Source organism: Haematobia irritans, chromosome 3 (assembly GCF_050003625.1).
Source record: "Haematobia irritans isolate KBUSLIRL chromosome 3, ASM5000362v1, whole genome shotgun sequence".
Classification (NCBI taxonomy): Eukaryota; Metazoa; Arthropoda; class Insecta; order Diptera; family Muscidae; genus Haematobia; species Haematobia irritans.
In genome coordinates, this window is record NC_134399.1 from 107403712 (window position 1) to 107421290 (window position 17579).

General features: G+C 37.7%; 1 protein-coding gene across 2 annotated transcripts in view; it reads right to left on the minus strand.

Annotated features, from left to right (window-relative positions):
- Positions 1–877: 877 nt before the first annotated feature.
- HERC2 (E3 ubiquitin-protein ligase HERC2) overlaps positions 878–17579 on the minus strand; it is a 33108-nt gene continuing 16406 nt past the window's right edge. Inside the window, exons 9-15 of one of the 2 annotated variants that reach the window (XM_075299223.1) lie at positions 8655–15896; positions 8070–8595; positions 7523–8009; positions 7276–7452; positions 6880–7210; positions 3931–4077; positions 878–3786 (exon numbers count right to left, since the gene is read on the minus strand). In XM_075299223.1, the coding sequence (XP_075155338.1) occupies positions 7058–7210; positions 7276–7452; positions 7523–8009; positions 8070–8595; positions 8655–15896 (8585 nt within the window). In that variant the 3' untranslated portion in view covers positions 878–3786; positions 3931–4077; positions 6880–7057. Of the gene's footprint in view, positions 4078–6879; positions 7211–7275; positions 7453–7522; positions 8010–8069; positions 8596–8654; positions 15897–17579 lie in introns of both variants that reach the window. The other variant, XM_075299222.1, reaches the window with a different exon arrangement.

Below are 17579 nucleotides of genomic sequence, written 5' to 3' on the forward strand. Positions count from 1 at the left end.
CTTGGAGTTCAAAATTGCAAGAATGTCTTTAGTGACATACGAAGTTCATGATGGACACATTTTTGGTAAAATTTACAAATTTAAAGAAATAATGAACTATTTTGTAAGAAATATGAAATTAGGAAATCTTTATGCTTTATTTGTGTATAACTTTTTCCCGTTTTTTAGTTCATTTAACTAACATACGCAAAAAATTATTTGACTAAAATAAACTTTTTCCAAACATAATGATTCTATGAACTAATATAAAGTTAATATGGCTTTAGTGAAATAGAGAGTTCACTTTTTTTTGAGTGTAGTCAAGTTAGGTCGGACATCTCACTTATCCATTTAGTGCTGCCCGATTATATTTTCAGCTCAATGAGAAAGGACCTGCTTTTTATAGCCGAGTCCGAACTACATGTCACACTATGTGTAAAAGCACTTTTAAACACCAGCAGAGATGTTACCAGCAATTCTGAGAGTAGACAAACCGCCACTGGAAAACATTTTGATATTCTGATAGTGGGATATTCGGCTGAAAAAGGGATGGAACCCACGATTCTTCATATACAGGCATGCATTGCATCACAGTGGCTCTCGAGCATGGCGATAAACATTTTTAATTTTTGTTCGTAGCGATTGGAGTTTTCAGTTTCTCGCGAAAGTCGAAATAGGAATATTATCAAAATGTTGATTAATGTAAAATGTAGAATTTTAAGATTTGTTCAAAAATTCGAAAACTACATTCACTCTAGGTGTAAATAAATAGCAAACTACATGAGAGAAAATGAAGTATTGACGGCTATATACATATATGTTAGTACATGATTTTTACATAACCCATTTTACCAAAAACTACTTGCGCAAAATTCCAAATAAAACCATAGCTAAATAATTGTTATTTCTTCCCAATTGAACTCAGATTTTGAATATTTTTTTATTTCTACATAATATTGAAATCTGATTTTTTTTTATTTGCCAGTATTCAGTTATTTAAAACTATTTGTTACATTTATGTATTTCAATTGATATATGTATGTAGTATGTTTGTATTGGAATTAAATTTAACATAGTAACATTATTTTAAGATTATTTATTATATTTCTGTTTTTTTTTTTTAGTTTTCCAACTACATATATTGTATTTATTTATATTTTGTCAAAACTAACTTTATATATTTTTGTATGTTTGGTGTGGGTAGGCATTAAATGTTTTTAAAAAATAGGTCTTGTCTTTAGAATTTATGGTACGTCCGTATTTCGGCATTGGAAAAATAAAAGACTAGCAATTTATTTAATATAAATAATCACAGTAAATAAATAAAATGAAATTTTAAATTATCAACTTTTTTAATTTATTTTCCTTAATTCCTCATGTTCATGTAACAATTTTGAGACAAAATCCAATAACTAATTGTCGAAGAAACGCATAGGTGTTTATCGCCGATTATGTGCCTTTGTTTTGCAAAATGGGGTCTGGTATTCACCTTCTGCAGAAATTTCGGTTGTATGTCAACAATACAGACTTAGCCCCGGCATGCACCTCTACCCACAAGAAATGCATTGCCATGTATGGTAGCGAAATTTTCGTTAGAAAGATGTTATCGATTGTTTACAAATTGCTACCTTAAGTAATACATGACAAAATGTTGTTCTTGACAAGCAACACAAATTATACAAATTTACGAAAAATAATAGAATATAGGAAAAATAGTTTTTTGTTTATCAACATCAAATATTTTGTAAATTTTTTGTTACCCATATGGAATGAACTCGTAAAGTGTTATCTATTTCACTTTTAGTGAACGTTTTTCCAATAGGCATAGAAATTTTTGCATATTCAATGGAACATTATTATCGGCTGTTTAAAGACCGACAAGAAAGAATTTTTACTCCCAATAAGAAATATATGGTGACTTTTACACCGAATATTTTGTAGGGCGTTGTTATCAAATTTTCACATAAGAGAACAGAATGACGGCATTATCGGTATACGAAGGCAATTTCTATTAAATTTACATGCGGAATGTACTTCTCTGAATCATTAGCTAGAGCAAAATTGTATATCTGATTAAAAATAAAAATGAGATTTTCACCTAAACTACTTACCAAAGTTTGCTGGGTATTGTTAAAAACCTAAACATTTTAGTTGCACGCTGGACCATGAGTTTACAAATTTATAATAGCAGACACCGACTGCTGTTCAGAGAATGAAGCCGCCGAGTCGCGCCGCCGATTTTAGCCGTCGCCGAATATGTCGACTCATCTCGACTCAAATTTAGCCGCCAATTAATCTAAAATATTGATTTATATCAGAAAAATTTCATAATATTTGTTATAGTTTTTGCCAAACTTTTGAACTTTCCACTTTCAATCAATTAGTATCAAGTTGTAAGATTTGTTGTACAACTAATCTCATTACAATTCGGAAAACTTCAAATTGATTTTATAATAGATAATTTTGCGCCGCCGAACAGACAATTTTTTATCGGCCGCCGCCGCCGGAGGCAAAAATTTAGTGTTAGCCGCCGCCGACAAAAATGGGTCGGCTTCATTCTCTGCTGCTGTTTTTACGGACTTTTTTCTATGAGTGTACTTCTAGCAAAAACTTTGTTTACATGCCAATAACATAGTTTCTTAATATTTTTGATGCGGGAGCAAGATATAAACAATCGATAACAATGTATCATGGAACTTAATGGAATTTCTTCTAAAGCCCAGTATGAAGCTCCTGTTGCAGGCCAATGATGCAGTTTTGCCATCTCATACGGTAGCAAAATGTAAATGTAAAAATGTAAACAAACGAAATTTTCGGTAGCCAAAATACCAGATACTTATGGGTAAAGGAAATTTCGTTAGAGGTGCATACCGGGCTTAACCGTAAACAATGCTATTAGCCCTAGGCAGCTTATCTACCTCTGAGAGTCGTATGCGTTTTTTAGTTTTTCGCTCTCCCCCTCATGAAAATTAGTACCGAAAATGTGATTTTTTTTTGTTACACGTAAAAACGTATTTAAATGATAAGGATTTGTATATAGAATCGGTGTAAGTATAAAAAATTTAAAAATTTCACAAATTTTGTCCACGTGATGACAAACTATGATACGTCCCACAGACGTATGTTTAGCTTATCCGTAACTTTCAGTAGGATAAGCTTTCTAGGGTGCGAGACGTTATTATCGATTGTTTAACCTGCGTTACCACGCATTTCTTATGGGAGCAAAATTTTCTTTAGCAAATATGTAGCAATGCATTTCTTATGGTTGGCGGAAATTTCCGCTAAAGGTGCATTCCGGCCTTTAACCATAAATGATTAAAAATAAAAATAGACTAATGATATAAGTGTATATTCTCATTGATTTATTAAAAAAGAAAACAATAATTTATTAAATTAAATATTCATAATAGTATCATACCAGTTGTATGGATTTCAAAAATATGAGTAAACAAAAATATGGTATGATTGAATGCAAACTATATAAATAGAAATTTATTATATTTATAATTAAAAAAAATATATTTATCTCTAAATTGTGGAAAGAAAAACACACTAAGCTATAGACTAAAATATATATTATATATCGTTTGATTTATATTTATAGAAACGTCTCTATTACAATATATAAAATTATAAGTATATAGAAATGTAAATTCAATCATGACATAAGACAACTTCTTCAATTTCTATTTTATGCTATACGATCGATCTATCGATTTTATTTCTTCTAATTCAAAAATAAAATTATATATAGTAAAAATGGGGTATAGGAAACTTCATTAAATTTTCAATGGAAAGACATTGTTACTGCAAGTATATAGATAAATAGATAGATTATAGTTAATACTAAAGCGGAAGGAGGAAATCATATAAAATCGATATTAAATTCATATAAAAATAAAAAAATAAATAAAGACAACAGAAATTTGTCTTCTAAAGCTAAAATCAAACCTTTTTTATATATTTTTTGTTTTTCAATGTCGATTTTTTTATATCGCCAGGTTTAATACAAACGGTGAGTGGGTTGGTTGTGTAGTTTCTAAAACAGGTTTTGTAATTTCATTATGATGCATTTGCCAAATCTAAGCAAAAATGGTGCTGAAACGAAGTAAATAAATAAAAATAAACGAATGGTTATCATGATTGAGAAGAAGGTCCTAGAACATACAGATAAGTCCTTAATTTCCATAGGAAAATGATTCCAAATTCTTGAAATCCTCACCGTAAATGATTATAAACATAAACATTTCGATTAATAAAGGGCATGTTCTGTCGAAGACTGCGACGTATTTGACATACATTTACAACATATTTTTCTGCACTTACGAAACCTTTATCTATGTAAGGCGTCCATAATAATTTAAATCGTTTCATTTTCCTATCTGCCAATATTTTTGAATTTGACGGCACTTCTGAGAATTGCCATCACGTCAAAAACAGTCGTATCGATATCCAGAACACGAAAAAGCGCGGTCACTATTGAGAAGTTCTACCACGCCAAGATACTATATGAAAGCATCGCTTGAGTGCAATTATTAGGTGCCTTTTTAGATATATTTAAAACGAAGCCAATAAGAACCCCTTCAAAGTGTATTTTAACAGAATTGTAAAAGAATCATTGTGGTGAAGTAAAGCATTGACGAAACGTTGGGATAAAAATGTAAAAAGGTTTTCTTCTTTACATCAATGAATTTATGTCCAATTAGCTAAATAAAACATAAAAGGTAAATCACGCTTATTTAGATGTTTATTAATTTGTTCTTTCATGTATAACATTTAACTGTCAGTTAACAGAAAGTAAATTGCAAATATCATTTTCCCGGTTAACTTTAACTGAAAAATTTTCAGCAGTTAAATTTCTAACTGGCATGTGGAATATATAGGCAAGATGACAGATATGTCCATAGTATGGTTTAAAAGTTCGTTAGCTAACGAAGCACTAACGGAGCTTCGTAAAAATGGGGGTTATACGAATAAAATCACGTTTAACATAATATTTTGGATTTATAAAGGAATGATGTTGAGTTACAATTTGGAATCCTGCTATATTCTGCTGATCTCTGTCAGCATTTCAAAGTTCAATTTTATCCCCATCGCCATTAGAAGCTATTAGCCCCGTTCGAGAACCCGACATTTTTTGATAATTATCACAAATTTTTACTGGAAGTCGTTCGTTTACACCAAAAAGCCAGCAAAAGACTATCGGAGAGAGACTACATTTGACACTTATCAGATAGAGAAATTGCAAGTTTGCGCTAGAGTTTCTTTCCCCTGCCAGCATTTCAAAGTTCCATGTCATCCTCATCGCTACCACAGATTCTTAAGCGACACTACAACAACCGCCAACAAACAGTACGAAATGTACATGAGGTATTTTGCCATCACTATTGCTACAAGAGCCATTTTATATTTTGTGAAACAACAAGCGCAATTAGCTTATTAAAATTTATTTAAATAAAAGCGAAAATGAAGTGCTGAAAACATAGTTATTACATCTAAAATTGTGAAAGGTATATTGATGAACAATTTTAGACTTTCCAAATGGAATAAAGTGATAGTTTCTCAGATATTTTCCAGACACGTTGCCTTCATCAAGAATAAACACTGATAGACGCTGGAGTATCAGCCGAATATAGCAGATTTGCGACTTATAATTCAAAATAATTTTTAAAGCCATTATGTTCAATGTGTTTTTATTCGTATAAGTGTTATACCTGGAATAATTTATAAATGTTTATTCAAATTAATAAACATCTAAACAATCGTATTTTACTTGACCACAATGATTCTTTTACAACTATCTTAAAATGGTCTTTTTCTAACAGTTTGAAGAGGCTCTTATTCGCGTCATTCTAAATTTATCTAAAAAGGCACCTAATAATTGCACTCATGCGATACTTTTTTGTAGCGTTGTACAACTTCTCAATAGTGACGGCACTTTTGCGGCGAGTTTTGGATATCGTATACGGCTGTTTTCGACGTGGTGGGGATTCTCAGATGTGGTGTCAAATTCAAAAAATGTTGTCAGGCACCCCAGTAAATTTTTGCAAACCATAGCATACCTTGCCAGCTAATTGTTGATAATAACCAAAGCAACTACAAGTGGAAGTTAAAAAAACTGGATTCGTTTTTTAGAAGCTGAAATTTTGAATGTGGAAATAGTTTGGATGTCGTTCGCGTACTATCCAGAAATTTTAAGTAAAGAGAGTAAAATACACTTGCTAGTCTTTACTGAAAAGTACATGAACATACCTATTTACTCTTTGTGTTTCACAAAATATCAAAATTGCTCTTCTAATATAGTGGTGGCAAAATACTTTCAATTTTTTTTATTTTTTGAAACTCGTATTCAACAGTTTTCGACGTGTTAGGGATTCTCAGAATTGCGGTCAAATTCAACAAATTTTATTGGAATTTTGAGAAAAAGTTTTAATATATTAATAGGTTCGTTTTATTTTAATACTCGATGCAGCAATTGTTTGATTATCCAGAACATCGTTACACTGGTATTCTATTCAAAACATGCATTAAAAATGTAAGATTTCACTTGTTGTCTGTGACTGTTTTTAAACAGCTGATGACAGTGTTGAACATTTTTAGAGATGTCCTGGATGAACGAGTACTCTGTTTTCTTTTAATCCGACACGTCTTGGGTATCCAGTACTAAAAGAAAACAGTCCTATTAAAATTTTTTAAAATGTATATATACTCGTATATTTACGTATGTATTTAATAGCCTTGGGATAAAAAACAATTCAATAACAACGTTATGACACTACGTTATATACTGGTATTTGGAGTTTAAAAGTAAAAAAATTGTCATTCGGACCATCTCCGGCTGTGAGATTCTAGTATAATTTCTTTTGGAATCGGACATATCTTTAATACATTTAAACTTACCAATTTAGTAATGTTGCATATAGTTTATGTTGGTTGACACTAATATGACCAAACTGATTATTTCCATAATCCACTACGGTATTATTATTGTTGATCTCGAAATTTTAATTTTTGGTTATGTTGTGTTCATTTTTGCATATGGTTTTATATTTGGTTCCTATCCAAAAACATGTACGGTTTATGCATCGTGACTTGTAACTGATTCTAAATCACTATTATCCTCACTGCCGGTTGCTTCGGTGGGATCGCCCATAGCAACACGGGCATATTCATCAGTGTCAATACTTTTGCAGAAATGTATGGCATATTTTAGTTTCTCCATTAGAACGGCCTTAAAAATGAATAGAAAAAAATTAATAAATGGGAATGAAATAAAGATTTAATGAGATCAATTACTTTGCACGAGTATCTTGGCATTTTCAGTAAAAAGAAACATGTGTAACTTTCCGGCAAAAAGTGATCAGGCGGATTTTTCTCTAAAACTTGTAGTACAAAATCACGACCTCGAAAATCTGCAATTGTTCGTGGCAAGCGTGTACGACCCCAGACAAAGCGCAGGAATAATGAGCGCTCCTAAAAATGAATGAAAAAAAATCATGAAAATCTGAACCAGAATTGAAATAAATGATTTCATCTTTATTACCTGATTTGAAAATTCTTCCATTACTTCCCAGAACCATTGGACTAAAGCACAATTCGGATCAAATCCTCCCTTGTAAGTGGCCACCGATTTTAGCAATCCCAAAGGTATATCAGGTGAACCACAAACCATTGCTTGGAGCTCCGCAGCCGAAAATAATGATAACAATGGGACGGGTATTACTTTGGACATACCATCACGAACTGCTTTAACTTGTTCATCGAATTCATGTAAACGGAAATTCAGAGCCAGACGCACATATTCATGACGATTTTGTGGAGTAATACGTGTAAAACGTGTTGACAAGGGTACCTCGTGGCCTTTGGCAGATGATGTAGAGAAGGGCAGCTCTAATGTACTAAAAACTTTGGGATCATCGTCCATATTTCGTATGCATAGTAAACCGGCCACATAATCACGATCCACTTCGGTTAAATCGGAAGGACGCAGTTGTTCACCGGCTAATTGACGCCACACAGGTTCGGCAAGACTGCAAAAATATATACAACCATAAGGGAATGCATCCAAAATTTGCCAAACTAAAACTTACTTCAAACTTAATGGTGATCCCGTTCTAACGGCAATACCCATTAAAACTCCCAAAAATCGGAACATATTCATTTGTAAAACAGAAGTTAATGTAGGATCCAATAAGAAACAATCTCTATTGGCTCCAGCCTCTCCTCGGCCGTTCGGTGTGCCAATGAGAAGTGGAACGCTTCCATTTTGTAATTCGTCACACATTTCTGCAATCGATTCACTATAACCACCTCCACAATCATCCACAGATTCCCCTACAAACTTCACTTTCCACACACGATGGGGTAGGGACAAAGCCTCTTGTGTTAGTAATGGCAGTTTTTGGACCATTTGACCAAAAACGCTTTTCATACCATCTACACCAGCCAAACCATTGACAGATTTGTTCCGAGATCTCTTAACTTGTATACGATTCAGTTCTATCACTGGTCCATGTTGTTTATCCCGCACCATTGTAGTCTGAATAACTTTGCGGAATGCAGCCTCTTTTATGGTATAAACCAATACATCTTTTAAAGCTCCCAAGCTAAGGTCACCTGCAAATCAACGACCATCAAATACTAAATGAAACTTAAAATATTAACTAGAGCCTTACCAGTAATAGGTAACATAGCTAAACACGGACATAGCAACTCCGAAAAATGATGTAAGAGCACTAACCGTGCATGTAAAGCCTCAGGCGGCAAATCTCTCACCAAGTCATATTCTAAGGGTGGATTTGGGGGTGGGCGTACTCTCTCCGACAGTTGGGATGTTGAAAGAGCTAACGTGTGAGCCGATCCACATGTTACTTTTACAATATGTTTGCCCACTAATGCATGCACCAATCGAGGCCTTTGTATGGCACTTACAGTTCCATCGCCAAGTTGTCCCTCATCATTATCGCCCCAAGTATAGACTTCGCCGTTATCTGTACAAGCTACACAATGCAAGGAACCAGTGGCAATGGAAACTACTTTTTTCCCTTGTAGGGCGGCCACCTTTTTAGGTCGTCTAACATGATCCACAGTTCCATGACCTAAACGATGAAAGTCTCCCTTGCCCCAGGTGTAAACTGCGCCCGACTTTGTCAAGGCAACAGAAAATTGTGACCCGCACTCCACCTTGATAACTCCCAGGCCGGAGAGGCTTTCTATTTTAACAGGGATTTTGCAGCCATCTGATCCGCCACGTCCTAATTTGCCATAATCTCCATCGCCCCAGCTCCACACATTGTCGTCATCCGTAATACATAAGGTTTGGGCATCTCCTGAGCCACAGGCTATATCAATAGCCCGGTATCCCAACAACGCTTCAACTAATTTCGGCCTTGGTTGATCTTCAGAATCGCCATGTCCTAAACGACCGTAGCGACCTTTACCCCATGTCAAGACATGTCCAGATGAAGTTATGGCTGCAGAATGAGCACTACCGCAAGCTATGTCCACGATACCAATACCAGTAAGATCATCAATTAATTTTGGTCGATCGTATCCAATACGATTTCCATGTCCCAATTTTCCATCTTCACCTTCTCCCCAGGAATAAACTTCTCCATCGGTTGTTAAAGCCAAACAATGTTTGCCGCCAGAGTTAACAGCAACTTTTTTGACAAAAACATGTTGCAATGAGGCTACAAGTGTTGGTACCGCGCACGACTCTATGCCTCCAACACCAAGACGTCCTCCACAACCATAGCCGGTTGCAAAGAGTTTGCCATCTGGTGTTACAGCGAATAAGGTTTGCTCTCCTCCTGCCAATTGTACCGGTCTGAGTAAACTTAAGGCTTCACATGGTGTTGGTGTTTTAATTCGACTGCCTTCTAGGCCTCCCAGTTGCCCACGGTGATTATGGCCCCAGCCGTAAATTGTGCTGGCACCACCCCAAGAGAGAGCCCAATCATCAGGACGTCTATTTAACCATTGTAGCAATTGACTGTCATGTTCGGTTTTAAACAGATTATGATCTTCATGCATAAATTGTAAATTTTCCAAAGATCCACTAGCGCTTGGTGCTGCCCCAGACGTTGTCCCACCACAAGCTCCTACGCTGTCATGCAAAGACATTGTCATTACTGTATCAATGTACTGGATCAAACTGCTGGTACTGGGTGTCAATGTATTAACCATTGCCGATGGTGTACATGCCTGTAAACAAGGCTGGGGTGAAGGATTACTTGCCGTACTCGTCGAAGATGCTATCGATGTAGTTGAATTTATCATCGACGAAATACCTGGTTGAGGTGTCATTGTCTGTTGAGGCTGAGGCATCATTTCGGTGAACTTTTTACGCACTTCCAAGCAAAATGATTTGGGTAACTCGGTTCGTTTAATTAGCGACTGAGCTACTCGCACTGCAATACAGTATCGTTTGAACCAGGCCCACTTATGGACATCGGCTGGTGGCAAAACCGCATCCAATTGCATATCGCATGCCAAAGCTGCCAACGTTTTAAAATAATCGGAATGCATTAAGTGAATTCCTCCACGCACTTGGGGTTCTTCGTATTCATATTGACGTATCAATTCAGGAATCAGAGGCATAAGTATTGGATTGAGTGAGGCATCCAAAGGTTTTGGAGCGTATTTTGTTAGTAATACCGCATGCAAACGTTTCAGGGACCATATGCGTTGCGTTGTTGTCAGAGAATTCAATTGAGCACACTGGGCCAAGGCGGCCGACAAACGCAATAAGACACTGGTATTGTTGGGGCCCAAACGCTCATCTAACAAGGCCATCACTAAGGGCATCGATGGTTGCGAGAGCACAGCTCGATCCGATCCTCTTTCATTCATTGATGTTGCCGGCATTATAGCATGTACCCAAAATCGCCAGCCCCAACCATTTACCGAGCTATCCGAGGTGAATTTCCATTTCATTTCGTCACCTTGGATTCGAATTTCCGATGCCCATTGGGCAAATTCTCTACCGGAACGCATTGCGATAACACGTCCAGATCCATCCATTATCACCAATGGATCATTGCGTTTTTCCGTTGAGCAATTCGAATCAAATTCTAAACGCAAAGCTTCTGCTCCGGGAATTTTTACGTGACCTGTGGTAGTTACATTGTCCACATACGGGTGACTACTTTCCTGCATGATAGGTTTGGGGACCTTTCCCAAACTGTAGCGAGATGTGCACAGGTCCTCTAATTCGGTGATGCATGTCTCGAGCAACATTGCGCCTATACTAGGGCTATTCGATCCCAATGCTATTAATGTTTCTGCAATTGTTTGTGAAGTGCTTGAAGGTCCTGTTCTTCCGGCTACACTTAATTTAAGAAGCTCCACTAAACTTTTTGCTTCAGATTCGCCCAATAGCGAAGTGAAGTCATCCAATCCCGTTAGAGACGTTTCATTAATCATTTCTTCTTGATGGTTCATTGTAGCTGCCATTACTGACATAGCTGAGGCCGACATCTTTGAATGTTTGTGAGGTGCAGTGCTGGATAATGAGGCTGATAGAGACATGGAACCGGTAAGACTGTGGAATGCACTCAAAGGTCCTGCGGGGGCTGGTAGTATTTCAGCTTCCGGCGAAGGTTCGTGGACCGCCGGGTCACTAGCATCAGCTAAAGCTTCTCCACCCCCTTGGGCTATAACCTCATTGGCGTTATTCACGATTTGCTGTTGGCTACTTGGATTACTCAGCGTATCTCTTACTGTTCCCGACGATTCTGGTTCTATATCGCTTGTTATGCGTTCATTTAAATTGACTTTACTGTGACTAGTTAAGGCTGCCACTATCAGCTGGCGTGCTTGTAAAATACTCATGGCGTTAAGGACGTAGTTCAAAGCCGTTTGTCTGGCTCCGTTCGTTTCCAAGGACAGGAGTGTTTCACTTAAGCTGGCTTTCGTGGCTACTTTGGACGAAGAAGTAGACGGTGTAACTATTGTTGCTGGAGAAACAGGTTCGGCATCATATATTCCCAAACTTGTTCCGCCCAGAGGATCTTTGGTAGTTGCAAATGGCACCGGGCCCTTCTTTTCATCTTCCGATGGTGATTGTGGTAAACCCCAAGCAATAGAATGGGAACTTCCACATGCTACACGATTTACGAATACGGAATCCAAACCTATAACCAGCGCCGGTTTTTTATTTACTACCGTATTTCCTGATCCCTGTTGTCCATGGTCGTTATCACCCCATGCAAATACCTGGCCGGTGTCTGTTACCGCTAGACAGTGCAAAGCCCCAACGGCCACATGTATAACTTTGCGTCCCCGCAATCCCTGAATGGGCTGAGGTTTACGTACATGCTGATCACTTCCATGTCCCAAGCGATAGTAGTCTCCTTTACCCCAGGTCCAGACTTCTCCAGTGCGGGTCAAAGCCAAACTAAATTGGGCTCCACATTCGATTTGTATCACACCAATGCCACTTAAGCGTTCAATTTCATGTGGAACCGAGGAACCTTCAGATCCTCCTCTGCCAAGCTTGCCAAAATCTCCATCTCCCCATGAAAATACTGCCCCGTCCTCTGTCAATGCTAATGTTTGTGCATCTCGACTGCCACACGCTACTTGAATGACACGTTTTCCACTTAAACCAGCTACCAGTTTCGGTTTTAACTGCGTTGCATTATCGCCATGTCCCAGGCGGCCATATTCTCCCAAGCCCCAGGTGTACAATTCACCAGCTGATGTTATGGCAGCACTATGCGACGAACCACAAGCTATATCGCGTATCTTTTTGGAACGCAAAGCTTCTATCATTTTCGGTCTATCCATGGTCAAACGATTACCATGACCCAATTTTCCATCTTCACCTTCTCCCCAAGAGAATATTTTGCCATCCAATGTTAGGGCAAGAGCATGCTTTCCCCCAGAGTGAACTGCAACTTTTTTCACAACGTACTGATTTAAAACTGGAACAAGTTTAGGTACCGACACATTTCCACCAGTTCCCAATCCTAGACGACCATTCGTGCCTTCTCCGCAGGCATACACTTTGCCATCTTGCGATACGATAAACAGAGATTTCGATCCACCAGCTATGTGAATAGGACGTAATCGACTAATGGTTTGCGAAAATGTGGGAACTTTCACTTTAGATCCTTTAAGTCCTCCCAGCTGCTCTTTGTCATTTAAGCCCCATACCATTACAGTACATGGCGGTTCGCTTAACGAAGATTTGGAATCGGCGTATGAGGACAGTGAAAGATTTTGATTCGAGTCTGAAAGGTTTTCATATTCACAGGCCAAAAACGATGCATTCATTAGCATCAAGTCCAAATCTGTTTGTTTACGTCTTCCAACAATTTTCAGACCATGAACTTTGCATTGTATGCCATTGTTACGACATTGCTTGATGACTATCTCTATCCAAGGATAGTAATTTCTTACGTCTGTCATCAGGGCTACAGTTGTGTCGGTGGTTTTTATAGAAATCCACGAGTATTCTTTCAAATTGCCAATACTGTCACCTACTCTTGTGACCACCAATGAGGGCATATGGGAATGGTCACTGGGACTTACTGTTATAGAGAGACTATGGACCAAGACATTTTCGTGCATCTCCAAACGAATCCAGTGTTTACCCTGAGTGCTTGATGAACTTTGCCAGCAGTTAGGGCTACGGTCCAGAAGGTGTTTTGCTGTCGACTCATTGGAGGAAACACTAAGCGAGCGTATACATCGTGACCAATCTTCAATCAAATCGTTGGCAGCTGGCGCAGAAAGACTATTCAATCCCAAGAGGCTACATCCTTGGGCAGAGGTGCCAACAGTTTCAATATCGTTTATAGAACCCTTCCATCCCGGATGTTGGGGGAAATCAACACAAACGTGTTTACCACTAACAGCCGTTACTGTGCCTACACTGCCACGCATTATATTGCCCCATTTATAGCGCGGAGCCGCTCTCATTCTAACTTGCGAGCCAATTCCAATCTGAGAGGACGATCTCTCTTCAGCAGTCATGGACGAAGAACACAACTTTTCTGAAGGTTTCTCCAACAGCTCAATGTGTACAAAACATACCCAGTAAGTATTACCATGTAATTGCCAATCTACCTGTACATTTAAGTCATGCAATCCCTCCGTATCCACTTTGAGTACTGTACCTATATCGCCTTGTTTAATTTCCTCAAAATCGCGGCAACAGCGTACCACCATACCAGGACACACAATACCACGAACGTACATAGCATATTGATCAGCTGTTTGGAAATCCTTTCGAGTTTCATACTTGAATTGCTGGTCTTGAACGGATGAACCCTCGACGGTATCGGAACTGGAATCAACACTTTCGTTGTCGGAATCACACTCAGGATCCTGAATTGCCTCTTTAGTGGGAACATTTGGCAAAGACGTTTCGGCGGAAGAATGACCTACCAGCTCCGCTGGATCATTATAATCAGTGGGATCGATGGTATTATTGCAGATATCGGGATGCTCAAGGATCCACTGGACAATTTGCTCTGGGGTTGGTGTCATGGGATAAACAGTCAGTTGCTTAACGGCCAATTCTACAGATTTCTTGCTAAAGCCCATTTCCATGATTTGCGATATCAATGAGACAGATGTATCTGCATCTTTTATTTCTATATTTGAGGGAATATTAGTACCAGTAGCCTCATCGAAAACGCCCACATTGTATATTGGTGTACCATGGATCATTGTAGCCTGCATAGATGTCATGACATGACCATTACGTGACGAAGGAGAGGCAGTGTCATTTAACTCCGAGTGAACTTGTGAAGCCAAGACTTGGGAACAATTCAAAGCTGCAGTAGCTAATTCATTATAGGTGTAGCAGGCTTTAATGGGAGAGGGTTGAGTTGCACGTATCAAAATACTTTGGATTAGTAATTCTGTTTCTCCAGAGCCTATAAACGAACTATTCATCATTTGTTCTTGGCTATTATGTTGTAGATTTTGAGCATCCTGATTTTGTTGATCTTTATTGATCGGTTTTGACACTTGTTCTTCGTCCGAAATACTTTCTTCCGATGAATAGGAACACATACCTGGTGATCTTTGTTTAAGAATTTTACGTAAGGACGTTTGATGGCGATATAGGACACAGTTGGAATTCAATACAGACAGCTGAATTTGTTGCGAGCGTAGTAGACTTATATCAATGACATTTGGTACAGATTCCTTACGCTCCCCAGGCCCATATAGAAGGACAGACCAAGAATTCAATAACATTTCATTCATAGGCAATCGAGAAAGGCTAAATACAGAATAATCTGCACTTTCTAGAGCGGCACTTAGGGATATCTTTCGACATTCTCCATTCAGAGATTGATTATCAGTACTTAGCAAACATTTGCCTTTGGTTGTAAAACCGCATATGGTGGCGGTGGTACCTTCATGACATACCTGAAGACCAACACGTGGACGAATATCACATCCACCGATTGTGGTCAAAACACCCATAACAAATATGTACTCATTTTCCAAGTGTTGTAAGTCCAAACCATCTTCACCGAATAACTCTGCTGCTACACATAGTTTTTGTGAGAGAAATGAATTGATAGCCGTATTCCAGACAGGCAAAGTGTGTAATTTTCTTAGTAATGTTATAATCTCTTCAGCAACTGTGCCAGAATGGGAAGATGTGAGTAAGATTCTAGGTTTATTCTCATTGGTGGTTTGTAAAAGCGACGTATCATTGGGACAATAGAGGGTGAGTTTGCCCAGTGAGGAAAATATTTTTCCTACCAAAGTAGTCATTTTTACCAAATCCCCTTCGTCACTCCAATGCAGAAGGACAATTTGTAAGAGTCGTAGGCAATGGATTTTTCGAAAGACATCTTGTTCTCGCATTGTTGGTTGTTCCAGTAAATCTATATAGAAATCTATCCATATTGGTGATGTCAAATACTTGGATAATGTTGTCGATTCTCCTGGAAGCACAAAAAATATAGCAAAATATCACAATTATGTTGTCGTACATAGAAAAAAATTTACGATATTTTTTCCAATTAAAATCTTAATTGAGTTTCAAAAAATATTCAAAAATCGTCGGCGTTCAAAAGAAGATAATGGTCGAACTATCAAAGTTAAAGTTCAAAATCAAGAGACTGAGAATTCATGAAATATATACATTTAGCAGTGCATTTGGAAAATTTACTTCACTAATGCGGAACAACGAGGTACGAGACCACCATCGACAATATTGACAAGCTTCTTTGTAACGTGTAAAGCAGATCCATTCGCAGCGACGCTGATGTACGTTGAAATGCCCAAGTATTACACTTGGAATCAATCAACAAAGAAATTCCAACGACGCAAACAAGGAACCCCAGTTCCATATTTGCCACAGGTGATGCACTAGGTCGCATGTATACTGTTTGTTGGCGCAATATAGTCCACGCTAGCAATTTTGCCTGGATTTTGAATAAAGCACGACAAGTGTTTCCCTCAATAGTTTATTTCACAAATCGCACTTATATTAAAATTCCTAAAAGGATTTTAATTATTACATTTTTCTACATATGTTTCGGTTTAATATTTAAATCTAGTTACATACTTATTAGTGCAAAAATTACTAGAAAATTCTTAGTAAAAGGCAAATTCTGGAATCGCGCAATGAAGCGATATTATCAGCAATATTGAACACTTAAAATGGCGCAATTAGAAAACTATTGACAAGCCTTTTCTTCGTTAAAATTAATTGACATTTAAATATATACTTAAAAAATTAGGGATGCAAATATAGATTATATATTCGGGGTTGATTTTGAATGTGTCGGTAACACTGCTCATCATAGAAATGATGAATGTTTTTATTTGCGACTGCTGTTGGTAAATGTACGTGAACCAAAATCATTCGCGCATTTGAAAACTGTGAATGGCCACCAATGTCAAACATATCGAGAAGCCTGTCAACTATTGGTTTTGCTAGAGAACAATTCTCAATGGGATGTAACACTTGCGGATTTAGTTGTTTCATCAACTAAATCCGCTGTTCGCAATTATCATCACCACATGTTTTCCTTCACAACCAATTCAGTTATGGAACAAAAACAAAGACGGCATATGTGAAGATATCTTGCATCGTTTGCGCATTCAAACGAATAATCCTGACATACAAATAATCGATGAAATTTACCACGAAGGATTGATTCTGATTGAGGAGCAATGCTTGACTATTGCTAACAAGCTACTGATTGAAGTAGGAATGATTGTGCCAAATCGATCGATGCACGATGCATTCAACCAAAAATTAAATCGAGAGCTGCAATATAATGTTGATACATTGCAGGAATTCGTTGCTGAATGAACAGCAAAAACAAGTATACGAAACATTAATGCAAGGGGTGGACAATAATACTGATGGTCTATTCTTCCTGGACGTACATGGAGGAACAGGGAAAACATTTATCATTTCATTGATTTTGGTCACTATTCCATCAAGATGTGACATAGCTTTGGCGTTAGCATCATTTGGAATTGCGGCAACTCTTCTAGATGGCGGTCGTACTGCACATTCTGCGCTTAAGTTGCCACTCAATTTAAACACGACATGCAATATTTTCCGGTCCAGTGCAATGGGAAAATTGTTGATGCAATGCAAGCTCATTGTT